General features: G+C 47.2%; 2 protein-coding genes across 2 annotated transcripts in view; one reads left to right on the forward strand and one right to left on the reverse strand.

The window, feature by feature from the left end:
* Positions 1–24,663, forward strand: utp20 (UTP20 small subunit processome component). The gene is made up of 58 exons (XM_046329327.1): positions 1–175; positions 478–558; positions 668–734; positions 876–1,008; positions 1,250–1,438; positions 1,588–1,669; positions 1,751–1,888; positions 2,043–2,198; positions 2,371–2,526; positions 2,805–3,017; positions 3,192–3,600; positions 3,795–3,900; positions 4,124–4,274; positions 4,363–4,422; positions 4,593–4,760; positions 4,902–4,978; positions 5,092–5,171; positions 5,266–5,527; positions 5,737–5,904; positions 6,017–6,107; positions 7,972–8,057; positions 8,758–8,883; positions 9,031–9,197; positions 9,414–9,622; positions 10,651–10,874; positions 11,088–11,326; positions 11,631–11,775; positions 12,231–12,318; positions 12,719–12,862; positions 13,039–13,092; positions 13,187–13,339; positions 13,690–13,845; positions 14,295–14,435; positions 14,605–14,742; positions 15,274–15,413; positions 15,498–15,586; positions 15,695–16,071; positions 16,291–16,430; positions 16,556–16,712; positions 17,439–17,537; positions 17,770–17,937; positions 18,113–18,279; positions 18,394–18,538; positions 18,765–18,879; positions 19,079–19,251; positions 19,904–20,035; positions 20,233–20,343; positions 20,503–20,582; positions 20,682–20,751; positions 20,979–21,161; positions 21,307–21,438; positions 21,561–21,693; positions 22,060–22,265; positions 22,528–22,599; positions 22,703–22,987; positions 23,118–23,244; positions 23,528–23,673; positions 24,079–24,663. Exons 1-58 carry the CDS (start codon positions 125–127, stop codon positions 24,229–24,231), a joined length of 8,508 nt encoding a protein of 2,835 aa, XP_046185283.1. The 5' UTR covers positions 1–124; the 3' UTR covers positions 24,232–24,663.
* The window catches only part of LOC124014409 (ADP-ribosylation factor-like protein 1), a 4,985-nt gene continuing 4,028 nt past the window's right edge, over positions 24,453–25,409 (reverse strand). The window contains exon 6 of the mRNA XM_046329334.1: positions 24,453–25,313. Coding sequence (XP_046185290.1) covers positions 25,283–25,313 — 31 coding nt within the window. The 3' untranslated portion in view covers positions 24,453–25,282. The remainder of the gene's footprint in view (positions 25,314–25,409) is intronic.

Genomic DNA, 25,409 nt, shown 5'->3' on the forward strand with positions numbered 1-25,409 from the left:
CGCCCCGGCATCAGGCATGTGTGTAAACACAGTTAGTCTATACATTGTTGTTTTCACACACATTTGAAACGTGGATTACATATATATTTTTTAAACATTCATCAGAAAAATAGACACGTCAAAAATGAAGATCAAATCCAAGTCGTCGTATCATAAATCTGAGAACACATTCAGGGTGAGTGTTGTTGGGAATCTGTGTAGCACAGTTGTTAGCATAGCTAGCGACGACTGCTTAGCTATTGCATTGGAAATAACACAATATTTGTTAATATGCATAGCCATCTCTCATGCCTGGTTTTCATAATGTCTGAACAGTTTCAAATTAAACATTTTTTTCCCATTGCTACGATTAATGAATCAACAAGCGAAGCTGCTTGAATATGTTAAATATCATATGTAACCTAGCTAGCGAGGCATTTCATTACCGGAACGTTAGTACACCACAGAAAGTAGCTAACTCGATCGTTTGCTTTACAGTTTCTCACGTTTGCTGAAAGGCTTGCCAATGTCAACATCGATGTCATCCATCGCATTGACAGAACTGGGAGTTATGATGAGGTATGCGTTCTCTGTTAGACTGCAGCTCCCCTATTAAATGTGTTTAAAAAATACGTTTTTTTCGTTGTTAATATCATTCCATGGCATGTAACCCTGCTTTCCGTTGTAGGAGGTAGACACTCACTTTTCAGAAGGACTGACAAAATGGAGGGACCTGAATTTGACAGAGCATTTCAGTAAGTACATAACTCGTCACACCGAGGAGCGTCACTACTACTATCACATCTGGCCCAATACATGTCCTTTTCAAGCTTCCAAACATGTCCCCGTGAGCAGAACCCAGCGACTAATCTGAAACCCATTCACCTGTTCCTCAGCCACCTTCCTGAGGGAGGTGTCCAACAAGAGCCAGTCCTTCAACCTTCTGGTGTTCCATCAGAAGTCTATAGTGGAGAGCCTGAAGACTCACCTTAGTACCAAGAACAGCCTTGGCTGCCAGCCTCTACTGGAGTATGTACCTGAGATTACTGTGTGTGTGTGTGTACCTGATATTACAGTGTGAGGCTGAGGAGGAAGGTACAAACTATAGATAGGAATATGTTCTGTAGAAGGTTCCTAAATGTGCCAATAAATAATGCACACAAGCTTCAGATCGTGTGGAAACAAATGTAATGTTTGTTCTTCATTGGCAAGCTTGTTGCTTGCAGTGTGTGTGCTGCAAATCACAACATTTTCCTCCGTTATGCATCAGCCTGGTGGTCCAGCTGGCCAGGGACCTCCAGATGGATTTCTACCCCCACTTCCCTGACTTCTTTGTCATCATCACCTCGCTCCTGGAGACCCAGGACACCGAGATACTGGAGTGGGCCTTCACCTGCCTCTCCTACCTCTACAAGTACCTCTGGAGACTCATGGTCAAGGACATGACCAAGATGTACAGGTGAGACTGGGCCTTAGGCCTACCTGGCTGCAGTAGGAGTAGACAGGCGGTGCTCGAAGCTCCAGCGTCATTGTTGTTATCGTCTCCTATCTATGTCATATTGGCATATATGACATCGGTGTTTGCTTATCTCTCCTTCTCCCCTACAGCTTGTACAGTACACTGTTGGCACACAAGAAGGAACACATACGAAAGTTTGCGGCAGAGAGTTTTTCTTTTCTGATGAGAAAGGTGTGTTGTGGTCTTACCTAGTTGGCATCCAGTGGTGATGAAATCAGATCTGATTGAATGAATTGTATCGATGCCCGCCAGGTGCCAGATCTTGACGCCCTTCTCAACCACATGTTCCTGGACCTGGAGGAGCACCCTGGGAAGGCAGAGGGGGCGGGACAGCTGCTGTTTGAGATGTGTAAAGGAGTCCGCACCATGTTCCACTCCTGCGCTGGCACGGTGAGTTCATTAGGTTATACAGTAGCAAATAGGAGATTAGACTCTTTGCGAAAAAGGTTAACACAGTGGAGTCTTATGCGTGTATATTCAATTGAAAGATCTTTCATTCACAACCCTTTTCTGTTGTATCCTTCTTCCCTCTCCTCTCCTCCAGGCCCTCCCAATTGCTCTGAGGAAGCTTGGACCAAGTGCTGACCAGGAAGTATCTCTACCCTGGGATGCTGTCAGAGAGGCACTGGATCAAATGGCCCAGGCAGCAGCCAATCACGTAGAGAAAGAGCACTTCCTGGTTCTGTGGGAGTCTCTACAGGTTACGGAGCATTTTTACCTCACAACTGGTTCTGCATAGTGCCAATGTAAACTCTTTGTAGGCCTGTGTGACAGATGGGTTGTTGTCGTCTGTCTGTCGGACTGTTTGAGTGATACTGTTCATTATCCTGGTCCAGGGCTGTTTAACTGTGAATGTTTTTGTCTTTCTCTAGGCATGTGTGAGTGAGACCCTACGGAACCTGAATAAGACCAATGTTGATGAGGAGGGTCAGGCATCCGACCACTTGGAGCGTCTGCTCTTCATCCTCCATACCCTGGTGGGACACCGCAACGGAGCCAAGATCACCAAGCCAGACGCTGTCTGTCAGGTAGGGCCGGGGGTCACCATTTATCTGTGCGACATGAATAAGTAAAACTAAGAATAAGCATAGAGTTTGTTCTGTGTTCAGAGGCTGTGTGTATCTCTGTATGTATTTGACCGTCTCCATTTATACTGTATACATTTACATAGAAGACTTTGGACTTTGTGTCCATTTCATTTTCAGATCACACTTTTGCCTTGAACCCAGTTTGGTTTCAAATCTGACTGTTGGCGTCATATGTGTAGATTCCTCTGGTGTTTCTGTCCTTCTCTGTGCCTCTGTAGGCAGTTCATGAGTTGCTCCAGACCCCATCCCTCCCAGGACCCTGCTGTAGACTCGTGCTCCAGATCATCTCCTCTCTACTGCTGGGGGAGAATGTCTCCCTGCCTAACACACTCACACAGGACACGGTCAAAAAGGTGTTCAGCAGTGGGATGGACCAGGACCTGATACTGGAGTTCACTAAGGAGATGTTCACCATGAAACGGTTTGAACAGGTACGTGGACTAATGTCATCAATACACCAGGCAATTTCATCCTAGCTGACTCCGGCAGAGTAAGCTTCCTTCACTGGACATAGATAACGTAATCTCTCTCCTTTCTGCCACTCTATACGTCTCTCTCTCTCTCTCCATCTCTCCCCCCCCCCTCTTCTCTCCATCTCTCTCCAGTTCTTCCTGCCCAGTCTGCTACAGTACCTAGAGGGTTTTTTCTCCAGTCTAGACTCTGTGTCTCGTCACTCTGCCATGGAGGTGCTGGTCAGTCTCATCCTGGCTAAAGCCCCGCCCCCTACAGATGGCTCCATGGCCTTCGAGACCTACCCCCTGGTCTTCACCGGAAAGAACCCCGGTAAGGAGCCAGGTGATGGGACAGAGAAGGTGTCAGTACCAGAGTTGATCCTCTCTCTGATCAGCCTACCGCAGGACCCGAACCAGGCCATCACTGACCTGTCCCTGCCCTGGGCAGCCCTGGTCCTCCTGCCCCACCTCAGACCACTGGCAGCAGGGTGTGTCGTTCCCAATCTGACAGCCCTCCTCAATCGCCTGCTACTGAATGTGGAGAGAGAAGCGCTGGGGAAAGGTATGGGCTGCCCTTGTTTGCTCTTATCTGTGAAACAGTTGAACGTTGTGTTCCATTCAATGTTTGCTCTTATCTGATAAACAGATGAATGTTGTGTTCCATTCAATGCACATTTGTTCTAGCTCCTAACTGTCCCTCCAGTAGTAACCCAGGAGCTGGTAAAATAAAGATCTCTCCCCTTTTCTGTCCTCTAGGCGGTCTGTTTGTGGCCAGGCAGGCCCTCAGCTCCCTGCTCAGTCTAAATGGATCTGCTGAGGTTCTCTCCCTGGTGCCAGTGGAGCGGGTCAAGCCCATCATCCAGTAAGTACTAAAAGTAGAGAAATATCACCAGCTCTTGGAGACTAGTTCCCATTTAGTGGGAATAACTGCTGTGACCAGAGATAAAGCTTTGGATTGGTACAGTAAATCTGTGTGAGTTTGTTGGTGCCATTAATGTTTGGTTATATAATCTGGTAACTGGTTTTGTTCTTGTAATTGGTGCACTTTGACCCTGATCAACTTCCTGTGTTTGTGCGTGTCACAGGAAGTTCCCAACAGACATGTCGGCTCTGTTACTAGGAGACCTCTACTACACCCGGCTGTCAGTCAACGGCTGCTCCGAGCACCTATCCCACGGTGCTCTGCTCGACTTGCACCAGATGCTGCACGTCAACCTATCCTCCAACAGCTCCAAAGTATGGAAGTAGATTGAATTATTTTGGGTACTTTGTTAGTTGCGTTTAAACTGTGACCTAACCCTCTCCACCATGCTTCCTCCCTCAGATCCGCTTGCTGACACTGAGGATTCTGACCCACTTTGAGGCTGAGCTCAAACCGTCAGAGGTTGGTACAGAACAACCAAATGATGTCTTGTAAATTGATAATTCTGACTTTATTTGCTCAAGTCAATTGAATTAGTTCACATGGCAGAAGATAATTGAGAGGACTTTCCATTTTGAGCCTAAATGGACAATAACAACACATTTGAACTTTGATTCTCTCTGTGTTCTCAGAGTGAGGACAGTGTGGAGGTCCAGCCTGTGTTTGCAGTGTGTTTTCAGGCTGAGTTGGTCCCTGCCTCCGTGCAGGACTACAGAGAGAAGCTGCTGCACCTCAGGAAGCTCAGACATGACCTGGTAGAGAGATCACTACCCCGGGGGACACAGGGGACCTTCCAACAGGTACCCAGAACATAAAACTTAGATTTGGGACCTAAAACGTAGATATGGGAACCTAGATTTCGAAACAGACTCGGGACATTTGATTAACGTTTGATTATGTTAGTGGATGATTAAGTTACGTTCTGCATCTTCCATTTGCAGGTGCCTCTACGCTATCTTATGTCCATGCTGTTCGTCAACTTCAAACCCCTGTGGGACCCAGTCATTGAACTCATCGTGTAAGAACACACAACCACAATAAATCTAAAGGATCATACTCTATGACCTTTCAACCTCCCCCCCCCCCAAAATAACGCAGTTCATCTCTTCCTCGTGTTGTGTCTCTCTCCAGGACCCATGCCAGAGGAATGGACAACAAAGACTTCTGGAGGGTCTACCATGAGCAGCTGGAGTTGGTGGCAGGTCTTGCTGGTGAGTGCGTGCTCATTCGTGATCTGTTTTTCTAACACTGTGATGAGCTATTTGTGTCGATATAAAACGATCAAGAAAATGTCCTGTCTAACAGAAAAGGAGCTGCGTGAAGGCGACGATGATGCCGATGATGAAGATGGCGGCTCGGAGCTGCAAGGGGAGCCGGGCTGTGATGTCATCGAGAGCGGGGACGTGGGGGTGCTGTTCCTGCAGCGTCTGAAGATGACCTCTGACCCCAGCGAGAGGACAGACTTCACTAACTTCAGGGGCCTGCTGTGGAGGGCCATGGCTCTGGTCCCTGACCGCGTAGAACCACGCAGTAGGGAGCTCAGTCCACTGCTGCTACGATTCATCAGGTTCGTCCTACGCTATACCCTACACACGACTAGAGACTGCTGCCTTACACACTACACTGCCCTCCTACGGAGAGGAACCTCTGGTCTTTTCATTTTGAGGAGGAGGCGAGGAGACCAGACGCAATAAATCTAAGAAAGGCTTTTGAGAAAGAGCACCATTGTCCACTGTCTTAAATGACCCTATGCCCCTCTCCTCTCACGATTGGCAGGAATGAGTTCTACCAAGCTGACCTGTTGGTGGCGCCTACTCAGGACCTGAGGAAGAGGAGCAGTCCTGTTGCCATGGAGGCTAGCATGGTGGGAGAGGAAGAGGAGGACAGGGAGGAGGAGGAGGCTCGACCAGAGAGGAAGATGCCACCAAAAAGAGCAGCAGCCAAGTAAGAGATGATCACGTTGAAGATTTTGGAAATAAAACATCTTATTTTTGTTTCACAATGCAATTTCAGTGCCGTATAGTCTTTTCTAAAGACATTTTAATTTCTTTCCCAGGCAACTCATCGCTCACCTGAAGGTGTTTGCCAAGTTCACCAACCCTCGCTCTCTGTACCTGGAGAATAGCCTCAATGAGCTGTATACTCAGGTAAACTTAGCTATCTAACCTATCATCATCAAATCTAATTGTATTTGTCACATGCGCCGAGTACAACAGGTGTAGACATTACAGTGAAATGCTTACTTACAAGCCCTTAACCAACAATGTTTTTAGAAGTTTTATGAAAAATAAGTGTTGGGTAAAACAAAAAGTAAAAATTTGAAAATGAAAGTAACAAATAAGTTAATGGCAGCAGTTAAATAACAATAGCGAGGCTATATACAGGGGGTACCGGTACAGAGTCAATGTGGAGGCTATATACAGGGGGTACTGGTACAGAGTCAATGTGTGGGGTCAACGGTTAGTTGAGGAAATATGTACATGTAGGTAGAGTTAAAGTGACTATGCATAGATAATAAACAAAGAGTTGCAGCGGCGTAAAAGAGGGGTCTGGGTAGCCCTTTGATTAGCTGTTCAGGATTCTTATTGCTTGGGGGTAGAAGCCTTTTGGTCCTAGACTTGGCGCTCTTGTACCACTTGCCGTGCAGTAGCAGAGAGAACAGTCTATGACGAGGGTGGCTGGAGTCTTAGGGCCTGCCTCTGACACCGCCTGGTATAGAAGTCCTGGATGGCAGGAAGCTTGGCCCCAGTGAGGTTATGGGCAGCACGCACTACCCTCTGTAGTGCCTTGCGGTCAGAGGCTGAGCAATCGTCATAGCAGGCAGTGAGGCAACCAGTCAGAATGCTCTCGATGGTGCAGCTGTAGAACCTTATATCAAATCTTTTCAATCCCCTGAGGACGATTAGGCTTTGTCGTGCCCTCTTCACGACTGTCTTAGTGTGTTTGGTCCATGATAGTTTGTTGGTGATGTGGATAACAAGGAATTTGAAGCTCTCAACCTGCTCCACTACAGCCCCGTATATGAGAATGGGGGCGTACTCGGTCCTCTTTTTCCTGTAGTTCACAATCATCTCCTTTGTCTTGATCACGTTGAGGGAGAGGTTGTTGTCCTGGCACCACATGGCCAGGTCTCTGACCATCTCCCTATAGGCTGTCTCATCGTTGTCGGTGATCAGGCCTTCCGTTGTGTCGTCTGCAAACTTAATGATGGTGTTGGAGTCGTGCCTGGTCATGCAGTCATGAGTGAACAGGGAGTACAGGACGGGACTGAGCACGCACCCCTGAGGTGCCCCCTTGTTGAGGTTCAGCGTGGCGGATGTGTTGTCAGGAAGTCCAGGATCCAGCTGCAGAGGGAGGTGTTTAGTCCCAGGGTCCTTAGCTTTGTAATGAACTCTGAGGGCACTGTAGTGTTGCGCGCTGAGCTGTAGTCAATGAACAGCATTCTCACATAGGTGTTCCTTTTGTCCAGGTAGGAAAGGGAAGTGTGGAGTGCAATAGAGATTGCGTCATCTGTGGATCTGTTGGGGCGCTATGCAAATTGGAGTGGGTCTGGGATAATGGTGTTGATGTGAGCCATGACCAGCCTTTCAAAGCACTTCATGGCTACAGACATGAGTGCTACAGGTCGGTAGTCATTTAGGCAGGTTACCTTAGTGTTCTTGGGCACAGGGACTGCTTGGAACATGTTGGTATTACAGACTCAGTCGGGGATATGTTGAAAATATCAGTGAAGACCCTTGCCAGTTGGTCAGCGCATGCTCAGAGTACACGTCCCGGTAATCTGTCTGTCCCTGCGGCCTTGTGAATGTCGACCTGTTTAAAGGTCTCACTCACATCAGCTACTCGCATGAAATCGCTCTCGGCTGTTCTCGCTATATGCCTATTCTACCACGCATTAACTGTGTGCTCAATTAAACATACTTATCTGACCCGTTATCAGCCTTTCTACCTAAACAGCGGGTAGTCTCTGTCAGTGTGCTGCTATCAGTGTGTGACTGTGTGTCTGTTCAGTTGCTGTGCCACCAGGACCAGCAGATTCAGAGGGCAGCATTGGAGTGTGTTCTGACCTACAAAGACCCCAACGTCCTCCCCTACAAGTAAGTCTGCTCTCTGGCTTATTTCCGAACGACACTGTCGCACAACGTCTCGTCTTACCTCTTGTCGTAACACACCGTCAGTCTTTTTACAGTCTGCCAGGCGTAAAACGTACTTTCCAAAATCACCATTTAACATTTTTTGCTCAGGTGATCGGAGTAAGAGTAAGGGATACTGTAATAACTGTCATGGACTCCCGGTCCCTCAATGGGAGTCATTGTTACCAGTGCTGATAGAGATCAGAGACATCACTGGCCCTCTCAGGTTCCACTGAGCAGGAATGTTAACCTCCACCCAGAACCACAGATCTGATGGGAGTTCCTCTCTTCACTTCCCTTATTAAACTATCCATTTACTAACTGTTTCCCATCTAACATCACTGAGAGCAGAATGATGGAAGGAAATAGGAGTTCTGTTGTTTCATTTCCCATAGTGTACCACTGACAGAGTTCACAGAATCAGCTTGGAGACCCTGTGTAGACCCTGTCAACAACATTGCTCTGGTGCCTCTTTGAAGCTGTACAGGCCGATGGGCTTGTGGATTTGCTAATATATCTTGATTCAGTATCTGGTGGCAGGCCATTTGATACACCGTCTTTCTGTGTTTGCTGTGATATGGTAATGAAATGTCTGTATCTGAAATGTCTTGTGCTTCTGGACCCAAAGTCTATTGAATGTCTTTGACGTGACTGTTGTGTTCAGGGAGAATCTGGAGAGGCTGCTGGATGACAAACACTTCAAGGATGAGATCGTTCACTTCAACATCTCAGAGGAGCAGGCCGTGGTGGACGCCACGCACAGGGCCCAGCTTATCCCGCTGCTTATGAGGTGTGTGTGTGTGTGTGCGATTACTCTTGTTTGTTATTACTCGTCTATGTCTTCTTGTGAACTTAAACTTGAGGCCTATTTATGTGTCACCTTTACTACTCCAATATAAACCCCCCCCCCCGCTCTCCTCTAACTTAACCTCTGTAGGGTTCTGTTTGGGCGGATGCGCAGTAAGACTGGCAGTAAGTTCCAGGGCAAGTCTGGCGCCATGCAGCGTTCCTCCATCGTGCTGAGGTTCCTGGCAGGATGCCAGTCTGAGGAGCTGGGCATGTTCATTGACCTCCTGCTGGAGCCCGTCTGCCACCACGGACAGGGTAGGGCGTCATGTGATATACAACCTGTATGGGAGCGGAGTGTTTCTCTTCTTATTCCTCAGTGAATGGCTCTGTTGCCCCCTGTCTCATCGGTCTATTCGGCCGTTATGTTGTAGCTTTAGCCTAGTTGTGTGTGTGTTTTAAAAGTGTGACATTCGAACACTTAGAACTCTTCTTCTTTCTCTCTCTATGTTTTTCTCCCCTCTCTCTCTCCAGGTCTGTGTCTAGCTGCAGTAGACAAAGCGATATCCGAGACGGACTTCTCTGCCGTCCTTCCTCTGGGTCGGCAGCACAGCCTGCTGAACATAGTGAACACAGTCATCAGTAAACTGGGCCACCTCATCAACACACACCTGCCCAGGGTGCTGCAGATCCTACTGTGTGTCACCGCCTCTGTCTCCACCATCCTCAACCAGAGAGAACAGGTATTTACACAGCCGGGGAGTCTCACTGTCTCACAGAAGCTCAGTCTTGAGAAACCTACTGTATGTTCTCTGTTGGACCAGGGGACAGACCAGGGGCGGCAGGGTTGTCTAATGGTTAGAGCATTGGACTAGTAACCGAAAGGTTGCAAGTTCAAATCCCCTAGCTGACAAGGTTCTGCTCCTGAACAGGCAGTTAACCCACTGTTCCTAGGCTACCACTGAAAATAAGAATTTGTTCTTAACTGACTTGCCTAGTTAAATAAAGGTAAAATTAAAAAATAAATGTAACTAGAGGCTGCTGGATGAGTAGGAGTGCTGATTTACGATCAGTTTTGCCTTTTTAGATCACGATTAAAATTATTATTTGGACAGGGGGCAACCTGATCCTAGATCAGCACTCCTACTCAGAGAAGCTTGATAATAAGCTCCTGGGTTCTATGCATAGTAACTTTAACTCTACCTACATGTACATATTACCTCGACTAACCAGTGCCCCTGCACATTGACTCTGTACTGGTACCCCCTGTATATAGCCATGCTATTGTTATTTTACTGCTGCTCTTTAATTATTTGTTACTTATATTTCTTTGAACTGTATTGTTGGTTAAGGGCTTGTGAGTAAGCATTTCACTGTAAGGTCTACACCTGTTGTATCTGGGCAAATGTGACAAAATCAAATCAGATTTGATGTCTCTTGAGAAAAAGGTTTAGTAAAGTTTCAAGTCAGTAACTCTGGTCTTGGCCAGGAGCTGCAGTGTAGCCATTGTGTCTGTATGCTGCAGCTCGCCCTCTGAGACCTAGACTAGAACAGGAGGCTCGGAGAGGCCTGTCCTGGCAGTTGCAGGTGTGAGCATGTATAAAGCATGTTGATGTTCATGTATGGTACTGCGCACAAACATGGCTTTTTAGGGCAAGTCAGTAACTCCTTAAAGTTGTTTTGTCGCCTCTTGGTTTTGCAGCTGAAAGGCTAAAAATAGATGAACAGGTTTGAAAAACTCCTCGATGTTTTCTTCTCTCTCTCTGTCCAGTTAAAGGCCGGCTGTATCGCTCCTCTGAAGAACCTGAGGCGCCTGGGGGTCCTGAGGATCCAGGACTTCTTTGATGGCTTTGACTCGTACAGCTTCACCCCAGATGAGCTCGACGCCGTCTTCCAGGCTATCGTCTGGCCCCAGGTCTGCCGTCTGCCAACAGAGAGCCCCTACTCCCCCACCCCCCTCCTCAAACTCATCCACGTCTGGAGCAAGAATGCCAGGTAAGCTTATCAAACAGTCGTTGTGTTGAGACTTCAGCTGCACTAAGGCCAAGTCCTTTTCACAATGAGATCAGTATGTTAATGGGAGAATGTTTCTGGCAACAATACAGTTTCCAGTGTCGGAACTAGGAGGAATTTGCCGTGACTCGGTGGTAGGTGACAGATTCAACCCGCCTGAAAGTGGCCACCTTCTTTCCTCTCCTCCTCTCTCAGGTACTTCCCCCTCCTGGCCAAGCAGAAGTCTGGTCACCCGGAGTGTGAAGTCCTCCTCAACGTGTTCGCCCTGCTCTCCGCCAAGAATGTCTCCACCCAGACCGTTGCCATGGTGATGGACATCGCCGAGTCCTTGGTGACCACGAAGGACCTTCTGGTTTCGGAGGGTGAGGAGGCGGAGCTGAGCGTCAACGGCAGTGTGTTCCCCCAGCCACCAGAGGGAGCCTACGTCTCTTTGGGTGAGGCCTATGGACAACATATAGAATACGCAAATGCAATGTTTACAGGGCCACTGCTAGAATATGCAAATGCTACTAATAATGGTCAATACTAAACAGTATAACGATGGACCAGACTAGGAGATTTTTCCTCGTTTGGTGACATGGAAAAACTATGGGCTATAGTATGTATAAGCAAATGCAAAATGGGTTGTATACAAAGTTTAAAGTTTGTAATAAAAAAAAATCCTTGTAAATAATAGCAAATACAAAGTGTGCACATTGATAAAAGTGCAGAAATGAATGGTTTGTTTGTGTTGTTCAGAGCATCTGACCCAGGGTGCCAGGCTACTCCTGCCCCACATCTCCACCCTGCTACAGTACCTCAGTGGCATCGTACGCAACTCTGTCAGACTCAAGAAGAAGAAGTTTAGATCCCAGGTGGCCAAGGAGCTCAACATCCTCTCAAAGTAAGTCCTTCGGTCCTCACATCCTTCTGCGTCCTTTATGAAGCGTTGACTACTGTGCTGTGGCGACGTGCTGACTTTGTGATCATTGTAGACCAGGGCTCTCCAACCCTGTTCCTGGAGAGCTACTGTACCGTCTTGTAGGCTTTCACTCCAACCCCAGTTGTTTACTAAGCTGACTCCGGCTTATCAACCACCTAATTATTAGAATCAGATGTGCTAGATTGTGTTTTGAGCGAAAACCTACAGGACTGCAGCTCTCCAGGAACAGGGTTGGAGAGCCCTGTTGTAGACAGTCAAATAATCTCTAACGCCAACTGATCATAGATGGCGTATTCTAGCCCCTGCTCTTTGTGATCTTATCACAGCTCTCCCTCTCAGGTTTCAGGTCGTTGTACGGTGGTGATGATAGTTATGGGTTCCACAGGCTAATGTCATGATCTCTCTCTCCTCTCCAGGCTCAGCAGGTTTGTGAGTGATAAGGACCAGAGCTCAGTGCTCATCCGCCTGCTGCTGCCATACCTCCAGAAGGCCCGCAACCCACAGGTACAACGACGTGTTACTGTTCTAGGGATATGTGGTGTCTGTGTTGTGGTTTGTTTGTTTTGTACTTCGCGCTGTATTGGATTGTTCGAAGGTAACGTCATGCCAGGTTGTGTTACGTTATACCATGGTATGTGTTCCGTTATACCATGGTATGTGTTACATGAGCTCCCACTCATTATTGATCTGTCCTGTCATTTCCTCGCGTCGTGGTAGGTTATATGTTATAATGTTACGCTCATGAGTATTTGCCGTGTAGCTCAGTTGGTAGAGCACAGCGCTTGCAACGCCAGGGCCGCGGGTTCGATTCCCACCGGGGACCGGTACGAAAACGTAAGGTCTGGATAAGAGCGTCTGCTGAATGACTCAAATTCAAATGTACTTCCCTTCCTTTGTGTTTCAGGAGACCGAGATTGACATCCTGTCTACAGTCCAGAACCTGCTAAGACAGTGTTCTAATCCCGCCTACTTCCTCAAGCCTATCAGTAGACTGTTCTCCATCCTCCACAACAAGCTGCCCAGGCAGGCCCTCACCTCTGTCTTCCAGGTAGGACCTCGGGCCCCCGTAGCCTGACTCCAGATGTGTGTGTGTTCTGTTGCGCTCACTCATTTTCACATCTTTAGCTGCTGAAGCCGGGCCTTACGTGCTCCCCGTTACTCATATCTAGTGGTCCGTATGATGTGAATCGCAGAAAGTTTACCCGTGTTACTGTCTCCCAACAGACTCTGGGAGACCTGGAATCGGGACTGAAGTACATCACAGATACAGCTGCTAAGGTAGGGCTGGAAAAACCACACACACGGGAACAAACGACCCACGTTTATCACACACACAGCCATGTATAACCGTCGGCCCTTTCTCTCCGCCCAGTTGAATGCGTTTGACAGTCGTCACCTGGACGAGGTGTACTTCGACGTGCGCCTCACAGCCTTCCAGGAGGCCACCAGGAGGATCAACGACATGGACACGCTGGATATGAACTTCATCTACACCGTGATGCACAACTGTTTCGCCTCCTTCGAGGTGAGACCCAACACACGCACGGCAGACACACAGGACAGATCAGACAGTACAGATGGGGGTTGCGCTGCAGTCCGGTCTCTTGAGTATTGCGTCGACTTTGGCCGTATCTTGGAACGCTCCCGTCTTATTTGAGACGTCCTGTTCACTTTATGAATCAATAAATGTATCCGGATGTAGCTTTCGACAAACCATTTGTGGCGCATATTGCTTAACATGTGTCCATGCATGTCTGTGGTTTTTGCTCTTCGTTTTCTGATGATTGTGGAAATAATTGAATCTTCAAAGGAATATTAACAGCAATGTAATTTGTCCGTTCATTAAATTCAACCGTCTTCCTTCCTGCGTTGTAGATTGGAGACATGTCCCTGGCAGACAACGCCACCTTGTGTCTGTCTGCTGTTCTTACACGTCTGGCTGCAGTGGGTCGGGGAGACGAGGACTACAAGGAGATAGTACAGTACACCATACTGGACGCAGTCAGGAAAGGACTGAGGAGCAAGACTGAGGTTAGTACACACACACACACACACACACACACACACACACACACACACACACACACACACACACACACACACACACACACACACACACACACACACACACACACACACACACACACACACACACACACACACACACACACACACACACATTGTAATTAGTCACACAGGTGACACACACACACCTATCATTAGACAGCTTCTCACACACACACACACACACACACACACACACACACACACACACACACACACACACACACACACACACACACACACACACACACACACACAACACACACACACACACACACAAACCACACACACACACACACAAACCACACACACCACACACACAAACACACAACACACACACACACACACAACCACACACACACACACACACACACACACGAGAACTTGGGTCCAGTGTGTCTCTCCTGTGTTCTCAGAGTGTGCAGCATGACTACACCACAGTGCTGGCGTGTCTGGTGAAGACCTTCCCCACCCGTAGAGACTTCAGAGATCTGGTGCAGCTCACCGACTACAACGACCCCGAGTCTGACTTCTTTGAGCACATGAAGCACATCCAGGTAAGACGTCAGTCACTGTTACAGTATAGATTTCGGAACGTGTGTGCCGGGAAAATGCACTGTTTAGCCTGGTTTCGGGGCAACTTGGATTGTAGCCGTACAGCTGACGCTCTTCAAATGAGTCAGGACGCGTGGTGTTCAGCCCAGCGCTTAATGTTTTGTCTCTCAGATCCACCGCAGAGGTCGCGCTCTGAGGAAGTTCGCCAAGCAGCTGACGGAGGGTACGGTTGTGATGTCATCTCGTTCCCTCCAGACCTACATCATGCCCTACGCCATGACTGCCCTCTTCGACGAGAAGATGCTCAAGGTCAGTTACACAACACACTGAATAATGTTATCCTTCTTTCTGGTGTGTGTGTGTAACCTGTGTGTTTGTGTGTGTAACCTGTGTGTTTGTGTGTGTAACCTGTGTGTTTGTGTGTGTAACCTGTGTGTTTGTGTGTGTAACCTGTGTGTTTGTGTGTGTAACCTGTGTGTGTTTGTGTGTGTGTAACCTGTGTGTGTGTAACTTGTGTGTGTAACCTGTGTGTTTGTGTGTGTAACCTGTGTGTTTGTCTGTGTGTTTGTGTGTGTAACCTGTGTGTGTGTTTGTAACCTGTGTGTGTGTGTGTGTGTGTGTGTGTGTGTGTGTGTGTGTGTGTGTGTGTGTGTGTGTGTGTGTGTGTGTGTGTGTGTGTGACCTGTGTGTTTGTCTGTGTGTTTGTCTGTGTGTGTGTGTGTGTGTGTGTGTGTGTGTGTGTGTGTGTGTGTGTGTGTGTGTGTGTGTGTGTGTGTGTGTGTGTGTGTGTGTGTGTGTGTGTGTGTGTGTGTGACCTGTGTGTTTCTCTCTGTCCTGCAGAACGAGGGTATGACGTCAGCATCAGTAGAGGTGATAGGAGCAGTGTGTAGGAGACTGACCTGGTCTAAATACCTCTACTACCTTAAACACTTTGTTCACATACTGCAGACTGGACAGGCTGAACAGAAACTGGCTGTCAGGTAGGTGTCTGTGTGTATCAGAGGGTGATATATATGTTTTGTTTTCCATTGGTACTGTTGTCTCATACCTGTGTCCATCCACAGTCTGTTGGTGACTGTTCTAGAGGCGTTCCACTTTGACCACGACACTCTGGAGAGAGAAATGGAGGCAGCTAAGACCAGGGCCAAAGACGGTGAGTGAACAGACTGGACGTCGGTGACCAAGAGGTTCCAATGAAGTAGATTATGATTTCCATCCCAAGCGTGTGGTATATTGATCGATGTTGCCTCTTTCTGTTTAGTTGTGAGCATCGTCGTTGATGAAGATGTTGATGAGGAAGAGGTGGCAGCTGTCGAATCAGAGGAGAGTGACACTGAGGAAGCCATGGAAACGGAAACATACACGAAAACAACCACCATAGAAACGGCCACGGTTGTTACTATGGACACGGGCGCCGCTGAGACCGTTAAGGGTGTCGCTATGGAAACGAACGCCACAGAATCTACAGCGGAGCCTAAAGCTGTTCCGGTGAGGAAGCCGACCCCCTCCACTACAGCCCCTGCGGCTCCCAGTGGATTACCCCAGAGCAAAGCGGAGCTGGAGGCCCTGATTACCTCTATCCATGCCACTGTTCAAAATGCTGTCCTGCCCAGGCTACACAAGTGTCTGACTGCCAAGGTACACACATGCTCAAACACACACCAGTTGTACTCGCTGTCGGGGATCTTTTGGAATGTGTCAACAATGCATGTTTAGTATTGTCGCAGATGGGTGACATCGTGTGTGTGTGTGTGTGTGTGTGTGTGTGTGTGTGTGTGTGTGTGTGTGTGTGTGTGTGTGTGTGTGTGTGTGTGTGTGTGTGTGTGTGTGTGTGTGTGTGTGTGTGTGTGTGTGTAGGTGAAGCGAGATGAGGAGTGCAAGGCGGTAAAGTCTAAGGATGTGAAGGAGGAGGAGGTGGCCAGAGTTCCTATAGCCTTCGCCATGGTCAAACTGATGCAGACACTGCCCTCGACTGTCATGGACGTCAACCTGCCTGGGTATGTACACCCAGTTAATGTAAACATAAATGTGGTACGCCCTGTGAATGTGGCTGTATCGCGTGTGTGTCCGTGCCTCTGGGAGTGCGTGTGCATTATATAATAAACACTGTGTGTGTTGACAGCATCCTGATGAAGATGTGTGTGCTGCTGAGGAATCGTTTCCAGGAGATCAGAGACGTGGCTCGTAACACCCTGATTAAGATCGTCGAGACTCTGGGGGTCAAATACCTGCAGTACCTACTGAAGGAGATGAAGTCCATTCTGGTTAAGGGCTACCAGGTGAACACTACAGCTGAATAGGTTTCTCTGTCTTTTCATACAGATGGACCACAAACTCTCGTCTCAGACCTTGGGTACGAGGCCCAGGTGTGCGTTCCAAATGACCTCTGGTCAAAAGTAGGGCACTACAAAGGGAATGGGGTGCTATTTGGGAGGCTACTCCAAGACTACTGTTACAGTGCCTAGTGAAAGTCTATAAAGGGGATAGCTTTATTTTTCAGTGGGATAATTACACACATTTGTATGCCAAAGACTCACCAGAATGGCTTTCCTGGAGGTGTTTAGTGATCCAGTCTCAGTTCTAACTTAAATTTGTTTGGAAGTCGGAGAAAAGGTCATTGCTGTTCGTAAATGATTTCCAACCAAATTTACTGAGCAAGTTTGACAAAAACAACGGATATATGTTGCCCTAAGAGTTAATGTACTTGTACTGCCTGCCGACGCTGCTTCCACCAAGTATAAACTCTGGGGTGTGAACATATATGCAATTAAGACGTTAGTTTAAAAAATAAATAATAATCACTTTCTAAATGTGGAGAAGGTTGTGTAGATCTGTAGGGCAAAAAATCTAATGTAATCCATTTTTTAAAATAGTTTTATACTACCGACTGTGTATGTTTTTGAGACTGAGACTCCATCTCTGTCTGTGTAAATGTATTCAATCATTAAGTGAATTATTCTAAATGATATGGCTTTGTTTTGATCCACTGACTCTCTCTCGCTCAGGTCCATGTGTTGACGTTCACGGTGTACCAACTTCTGTCTCACCTCGCCCCTATACTGAAGCCTGGAGACTTGGACCACTGCATGGGCCTGCTAATAGATGTAACTATTCTAACCTATACATGTCCATTTGTGTGTGTGTGTTTATGCGGGTTTGTGTGTCTGTCCGTGTGTGTTTGTGCCCATATATATGTGTATGTATGTGTATATATGTATGCATGTGTGTGTGTGTGTATATATGTATATATATGTGTGTCACTGTGCATAATCCATTTTGATACACAAACTTGCCAGCTCTCCTTTCACACTCCATTGTTCCACTCCTCTCCTGTAGATCTTCAACAGCGAGCTGTTTGGTGCAGTGGCTGAGGAGAAGGAGGTGAAGGGGATCGTCTCTAAGCTGATGGAGGCCCGCCACAGTAAGAGTATGGACTCCTATGAGTTCCTGGGCCAGTACTCTGGCAAGGACAGAGTCATACAACTCATACTGCCAATGAAAGATGTAAGTATCGCATAGATGTGTCTGAAATTCCTCAGATTGCAGGGACATCGACAGATTACTCCACAAACGGTGTGTATGTGCCTTTATTTATCTCTTGCTGTCTGTCTCTCTCCTTCTGTTTGAATCTCTCTGTCTCCACCTCTCTCCATCTCTCTCTCTAACTGTTTGTCTCTAGATCCTGGAGAACACAGCCAATCTGAAGACAGCCCGTCGCGCCCATGCAGTGTTGAAGAGGATAGTGTCAGGTCTACTGGTGAACCAGGCCATGGACCATCAGGCTGTACTACTGCTCAGCCATGGCCTGGTCTCAGAGAGTCTGCCCCTCGTCACCAAGCGGAACAAGTATGTACACACTCACTGCAGGCATGCTCCCTTCTCCTTGCTCTGTCTCTCACTCACTCACTCACTGAGTCCCACGCAAATATTTGACGTCGTGTTTTTATTGTTTGTGTGTAGGGACAAAAAGCCCCAGGCGCCCCCGGACCCTCGCCTGCCTCCTCCCAGCTGTCTCCTCTTGCCCCCCACCCCAAAGAGAGGAGGACTTAAAGCCCCCGTCAGCAGCCGCACCAACATGCACATTCTAGTGGACACTGGACTCCGGGTAAACCAATCTTGCTACCCTCCCTAAAACTTTCAGGAACTTTCTCACAGGCTTTCACACAGGTTGACTAGAAGGTGAAATAGTGTTTTGCGGCAGGCAGGCATTAAGATAAACAACAACCAGTCCCGTGAACAGATGGTAACCAATGGCTGAATAGTGGTTTACTGTTCATTCATCTGTGGTCAGTTGAATGTTGGTTGACTGTTGTCATTCTTTCTCTGTCCAGCTGCTCCATATGAGTCTGAAGAAGTCCAAGGTCAACTCCTCTGAGGCCTCTGCTCTTGAGATGCTGGATCCCTTCTTTGCTCTGCTACTAGACTGTCTCAACTCCATGCACGTCAGGTCAGTGTGTGTGTGTGTGTGTGTGTGTGTGTGTGTGTGTGTGTGTGTGTGTGTGTGTGTGTGTGTGTGTGTGTGTGTGTGTGTGTGTGTGTGTGTGTGTGTGTGTGTGTGTGTGTGTGTGTGTGTGTGTGTGTGTGTGTGTGTGTGTTGAGAAGTGTGTATGTCTGTATCTGAGTGTATATCTCTCTCTGTGCCTCCAGGTGATAACAGAGGCTCTCTTAGCTTTTACGTTCCTGTTGCGGTTCGCCCTGCCAGCTGTAGAGCAGAATGCAGGCCAGCTCACCAAGCAGCTGTTTGTCCTGCTCAAAGACTACTCCAAGGCTGGCGCTGCCCGCGGAGAGAACTTCCAACTCGTCCAGAACTGCTTCAAGGTAGCACAAGTGTTTGTTTCTATCCTGGAAATGGTTGAATGAATACATTTGAATATAGTATCAATTATAAACGGGGCCGTTCGAGTCCTGGATTCTGATTGACTGAAAGCCGTGGTATATGAGAACTTGTAAACTGGGTGGTTCAATCCATGAATGCTGATTGGCTGACATCCGGGGTATATCAGACCATATACCACGGGTATAATAAACATATTTTTACTGCTCTAATTACGTTGGTAACCAGTTTATAATGCCACTGCTAAGGGCTGTGTCCAGGCACTCCGGGTTGCACTGTGCGTAAGAACAGCCCTTAGCCTTGGTGTATTGGCCATATACCACACCCCCTCATGCTTTATTGCTTAATAAGGCACCTTGGGGGTTTGTGATATATGGTCAATATTCCACGGCTAAGTATATGGTATATTGGCCATATACCACACCCCTCAGGTGTTTAGACTTGTTTACTGTTCTAATTATGTTGGTAACCAGTTTATAATAGCAACCCCCCGAGGTGCCTTATTGCTTAAATATAAAATAATCAGTACATTCGTTCCGTAATGCAAAAACATGCCATATTGTATGTTTTAATGATTTGAAATAACAGAAATGTGGCCATATCAATTCATTGAATGATCCTTCTTTTCGCCGTCAGTCCATCACCATCCTAGTAAAGAACACGAAGACACACAAGATAACTGAGACGCAGCTGCAAGTGCTGCTGGGATACGCTGAGGAGGACATTTATGACCAATCGCGTCAGGCGACAGCCTTCGGCCTGCTAAAGGTAGCTAACGCCCTCCCTCTCCACCTGTCCAAATCTAGGAGAGAGATGGAGTTGGGAGACCATACTTTATTGCTACAGCTAATACATTAGACCCCAACATTTTTTAGACCTTTATTTAACCAGACATATAGATGTATTTGCATTCAAAGTGTATAGTGAAATTCTTAATCTGTTCTCCTCTGTATCTCCCCCTACAGGCCATCCTGTCCAGGAAGCTGGTAGTGCCAGAGATGGAGGAGCTGATGAAGAAAGTGGCCAAGCTGTCTGTTACCGGGCAGAACGGCATGATCAGGGTCCAGTGCAGACATGTACGGTTTGGTTTCTTTTTATATTCATTTTTCAACCTGTATTTTACCGTTTGTATTGTATTTTTGAAGGTGCCTTGTTAAAACAGTGGTTTAACTGTGCTTAATGAAGGCAACACATTTTTAGATTCTTATTTTTTTTCCTGTTATTTTCACCTGTAGATTTACCAGAAGTATATCCTGGATTATCCTCTGGGGAAGAAACTGAGATCACATCTGGACTTCATCGTGGCCCAGCTCAGGTAGGATATATTTGTGTTTAAAGGGATTCGTTGTTTTAGATGTAAGTCGTTTGTTTGTGACTTTTGATACTAAAATCTCTCTCTCTCTCTCTGTGTTAGTTATGAGCTTGACACAGGAAGAGAGGCTGCTCTGGAGTTGATGGCCTATATCTTCCAAACCTTCCCTCAGGTATCCACAACAATCCTCCTGACTCACGCATCCCATAATTACTGGAGTTCGACTCGCAGTAACTCTGGTCGCTTTCTATACCCACTGCTCCTGGTCGAAGTTGACTATAGAAACAGATCCCACATCCTAACCATTAGAGGGAATAAACTCAAAACTGACCTTAGATCAGTTTTTTGGGGGACAACCTAATTCTACTCCTGTGTGTAACTGATTAGTCTCTGTCCTAGAACCTGCTGCTGCAGCACAGTGGGTTGTTCTTCGTCCCTCTGGCACTGGCCATGGTGAACGATGACTCGGCACGCTGTAAGAAGATGGCCGCTGTTGCCATCAAATCACTGCTGAGTCAACTGGACCAGCAACACCAGAACACCCTGTTCACCTTGGTCAACGCTTGGCTGTCTGGAGACAAGGTATGGACGCACGGACACACACATTCGTCTTGTCTTTCTCTACGGGTCTAATAAAGCGCAAATAAAGGAAAGGAGGGAAATCCACCTTAGACTATTGAGATGCACCCCATGTCTTCCTGCTGTAACCTCTGACCCCTATCCCCAGGTGTCTCTGCGTCGTCTGGGGGCCCAGGTGTGTGGGCTGTTTGTGGAGGTAGAGGGGGTTCAGTTTGGCCGCCGTTTAGATGCCCTGTTGCCCCTCATCGAGAAAGAGATCCACCCCAACAACTTTGAAGACGTGAGTCGAACATTTAACTATTTTACATAAACTCTCAAAGGCATTGCCTAAGCATTTGGATTTTATTTACTATTTTCTATAACCTGTGCTAACAGCTGCTCCTATATCTGTTTGTCTGTCAGATTGAGGAGGAGAAGGATGAGAAGGCAGCAGATAGACTGCTGTTCAGTTACCTCACCCTGGTCACCAAACTCACCAAGGACTGTAGCCTACTGGAGCTCAGCAAGCCTCAAGACACTCTCACTAACATCCTGGGTAAGACAGGGTCTAGCCTGGGCCCACATCTGTTTGTGCAGTCTTGCCATTTCCTATGGTCGTAGATCAAACATCAGGCATCTATCACATGGGCCCGGTCTGAAAATCACCCCAGGCATCTCCGTTGTCTGTGGTGAGATAAATAGTACAGTTCTGTGGTATGTTAAGCAGTGTGATTAAACCCATGTGCCTACACGTTTTCACCTGAAATGTCTCTCTTGTTCTATGGGTTGATGATAAAGTCTAGAACCTATAGATCTACATTAATTCATCGATCATTGAATGTAATATTTTACCCTGTAAACTGCTGACATCCCCTTTGTGTAACGGAGCAATGTGTCCCCCCCCCCCCCCCCCCTCCACCAGGTCATGTTGAGACCCACCTGCGTTACCCTCACTGTTGGGTGTGGCTGACCGCCTCTCAACTGTTTGGTCAGCTGTTCGCTGCCCACCGGCCAGACCAGCTGGTTGCCCGCTGGAGAGAGGAGACCACCGAGAAGGGCAGTGCCAAAAACACCACCACACCAGAACCTGTGGCGACCACGTTCCTTACAACCAACCTAGACAAGAAGGTGAGACGGGTCTGAACATCACTTAACCAAAGATACAGACCGATGACTTGACCTGCTTAGAGTGACCAGGGTCAAACGCGTCATCAAGATGGGCTTCTCCGTGAATGGGGCGGAACAGGGAGAACAGCTTTTTGGGGGATTTCAATAACAATGAGATAATTGAATGCATTGTATTGTAAACAAGGGTGTGACTCAACTGATGTTTAGCCATACTGATTTATGTGTCTTTTACCTGGCTTTCCCCTCTCCTTCCCTCCACCAGATGAGAGAGTTGGTCCTGTCATTCTGTCACCAGCTCCAGTCGAAGTACCTGGACACGTCAACAGGAGAACAGGTAAGGACGACGATATTACAAACAGACTATTTAAGTCGGAGGTGTCACCCGTCGGGCAGTAGTTCGATTGACAGGTTGGATGGTCTCGTCTGCCGTTCCCCAGGTGATCAAGAACCTGCTGTTCGTCGCCAAGGTGATCTACCTGATCTCACCCGAGTCTGAAATCACACCTGCCCGGGAAGTAGAGGAGAGGGCGGGGGGAGAAGAGATGGAGAACGGAGGACAGCGGGAGAACGATGGAGAGGATGACGATGAAGAAAAAGAGGAAGAGAAGCAGGAAGAGGAGGATGAGAAGGATGATCGTCCTCCATCCTTACTGTGGATGATGAAGAAGCTGTCTCTAATGGCTAAGAGGGAAGCTGCAGACACGCCCAAGATACCCCTCAAGGTACACACAAACACCCCAATACGTGGTCCTTTATGTTTTCCCAACACCACTGCTTATTTACAGATGGTGAGTTGATGAATATCTGCAATAAATGTTTGCATTGTTATTTGTCCTTTCTCTCCCCCCATAGAGAACATGTGTGTTTAAGTTCCTGGGGGCCATAGCTGTGGACCTGGGTAAAGACAGGCTGGGTCCTTACCTCACCACCATCATCGCCCCTCTCTACAGAGAACTGGACAGCACCTATGCAGACCAAGGTAGCATACTGTACTCATCATTTAATAACAGCTACGAGGATCAAGCAAACACAACACTGTCTGGCATCTTCCTCTCAAATTCATCATCCTAATCGTAACTCGGCTCTCTCTGGCCGTTTCAGTTCTCTCCCTGTTCTGTGTGCTTATTGTCTGACTGCTCGCTCTTGTTATTCTGTGTCAACTCAACTCTGTGTAGTTCTCTTCCGACTGATCCCTCTGTAGGTGTTGGTCACAGAGATGCATCAAATTAGTGCTCCATTTAATTAGACGTTTTACTCCCCAGACCCCACCCTAAAAAACCTGTCCCAGGAGCTAATAGAGCTGTTGAAGAAGCAGGTGGGGCTGCAGACCTTCTCCCTGGCCTTCTCAGCCGTTCAGAAGGATGCCTCACAGAGGAGGGCCAACCGTAAGAAACACAAGGCTATGCAGGTGTGTACTCTATGGCAGGGGATCTCAAACTTTGTGCTCGGGGACCCCATTTTTTCCCCCAGAAAATTCAAACACAACTCAAGTGAGATGGAAAATAGCACACATTGACTATTTGTCAGTGCTCATTACCTGCAATTCTACAGATTGTCATGCAACACTTTTTTTTAATACAAAAGGTATTGTTGAAAAATATAACATTGGTGGATACCAATATCCCTGTCACACAGTTAACAAATGGTAGATTAATGACTTTATTACACCCTGAACTTATTCCTCAGAGCCTTGCCTAAAATGTATATAATCTGTTAATATTCACTTACATATTTTGAAAACCTGCAATCTTTTGAGCTAGTGATACAATACATCGTAATGTTGGATACCAAGCATCTCACTCTTCTCTCTCAGGCGGTGGCTAACCCTGACATCGCAGCCAGGAAGAAGCTGAAGAAACACAAGAACAAGATCGAGGCCAAGAAGAGGAAGATTGAGTTCCTGCGGCCTGGCTACAAAGCCAAGAGACAGAGGAACTCACTCAAGGACTTGGCGATGGTGAAATGATGTTATTATCCATTATATAGCAAGGATGGGTGAGAATACCAGGCAACAGTGTCCTGCTTAATGCAGGAGCTGACAGTCGCAAGCCACCTCTGTATGAATTCTCAGTCAAGGATTTGATATGTTTGTGCATTTAATGTAACTTTTTTTAAATGAAAAATAAGTGCTACTTTCTTTGAATATTGCTTATCTTGGGTGGGATGAAAGTAATGTGACGACAAAGGTTGAAATCACTTTTTACTGTGTGTTGTCTTCACTGTACAAGCTCCTATAAATATGCAATAAAAGTTGTAGCATACAAATTAAGCGGTTAGTGTTCAACAACTGGCTAGTGGCATTTACACAATCTGATTAAAGTTGAGCATTCCAAATGAAAAGGCCTAAACTAACAACCTCCAAACTTTAAATTACACACCCAACAGAAGTTTTAGAAAAGGAAAAAAAAAAAATGATTCGACATGAGTAGTACAATACAAAAAACAGCACCAGCTGCAGTAACATCGCTCAGGTCCTCTTCCTTGAAGGGGCCAGTCAGTTCTTTACCACTGAAAATTGAGCCTGAGCCAACACCAACCCCCTAGCCCCTTTCCCTTGGGTCTTTACAGATCAGAAGGAGCTGGAAGGGATCACCAAAAATGACAGAAGCTCCTCATTGTTTAATTACGTGTGAAGCCATCACCACATTATCTGGTTCCCTTCAGTTCTGCAAACACCAGGGCTATGGCGATAACATTATTTTGGGACCAGGTAGTATACTATATTGCAGCCTCTATCCCAGACTGGAAGGCATGGTGAAGGCTTCAGGGCTGTTTTCAGCAGGGCACAACGTTGTGGAACCTTCATATAGAAATGTGTTGTGTAGAACAAACACGTGTGACACGTAGAGTAAGGAATCACGTCAGCTCTATTCATGACATTTCTATCTACAACGTTTGCGTACTGAACGTGCCCCTGGAAGTAGTGCAGTCACTGGTCCTCCTGAGCGGTCCAATCAGGAAATATTTAATACAGGAGGTCCGGAGTATTTACAGAGAACAAGAGGTGTGGGCCGTCTTTACTGCCTGTTCTTCAGGGCTTCTACCAGCCTATGGGGGGAGAGAGCAAACATTGTTGAATAATATGATATGGTGTTGCGCAATGTCAACTGTGGGTTTATTGAGGGAAGGGGGGGGTGACAAGGA

The sequence above is a fragment of the Oncorhynchus gorbuscha genome, linkage group LG25 (genome assembly GCF_021184085.1).
Source record: "Oncorhynchus gorbuscha isolate QuinsamMale2020 ecotype Even-year linkage group LG25, OgorEven_v1.0, whole genome shotgun sequence".
NCBI classification, from domain to species: Eukaryota; Metazoa; Chordata; class Actinopteri; order Salmoniformes; family Salmonidae; genus Oncorhynchus; species Oncorhynchus gorbuscha.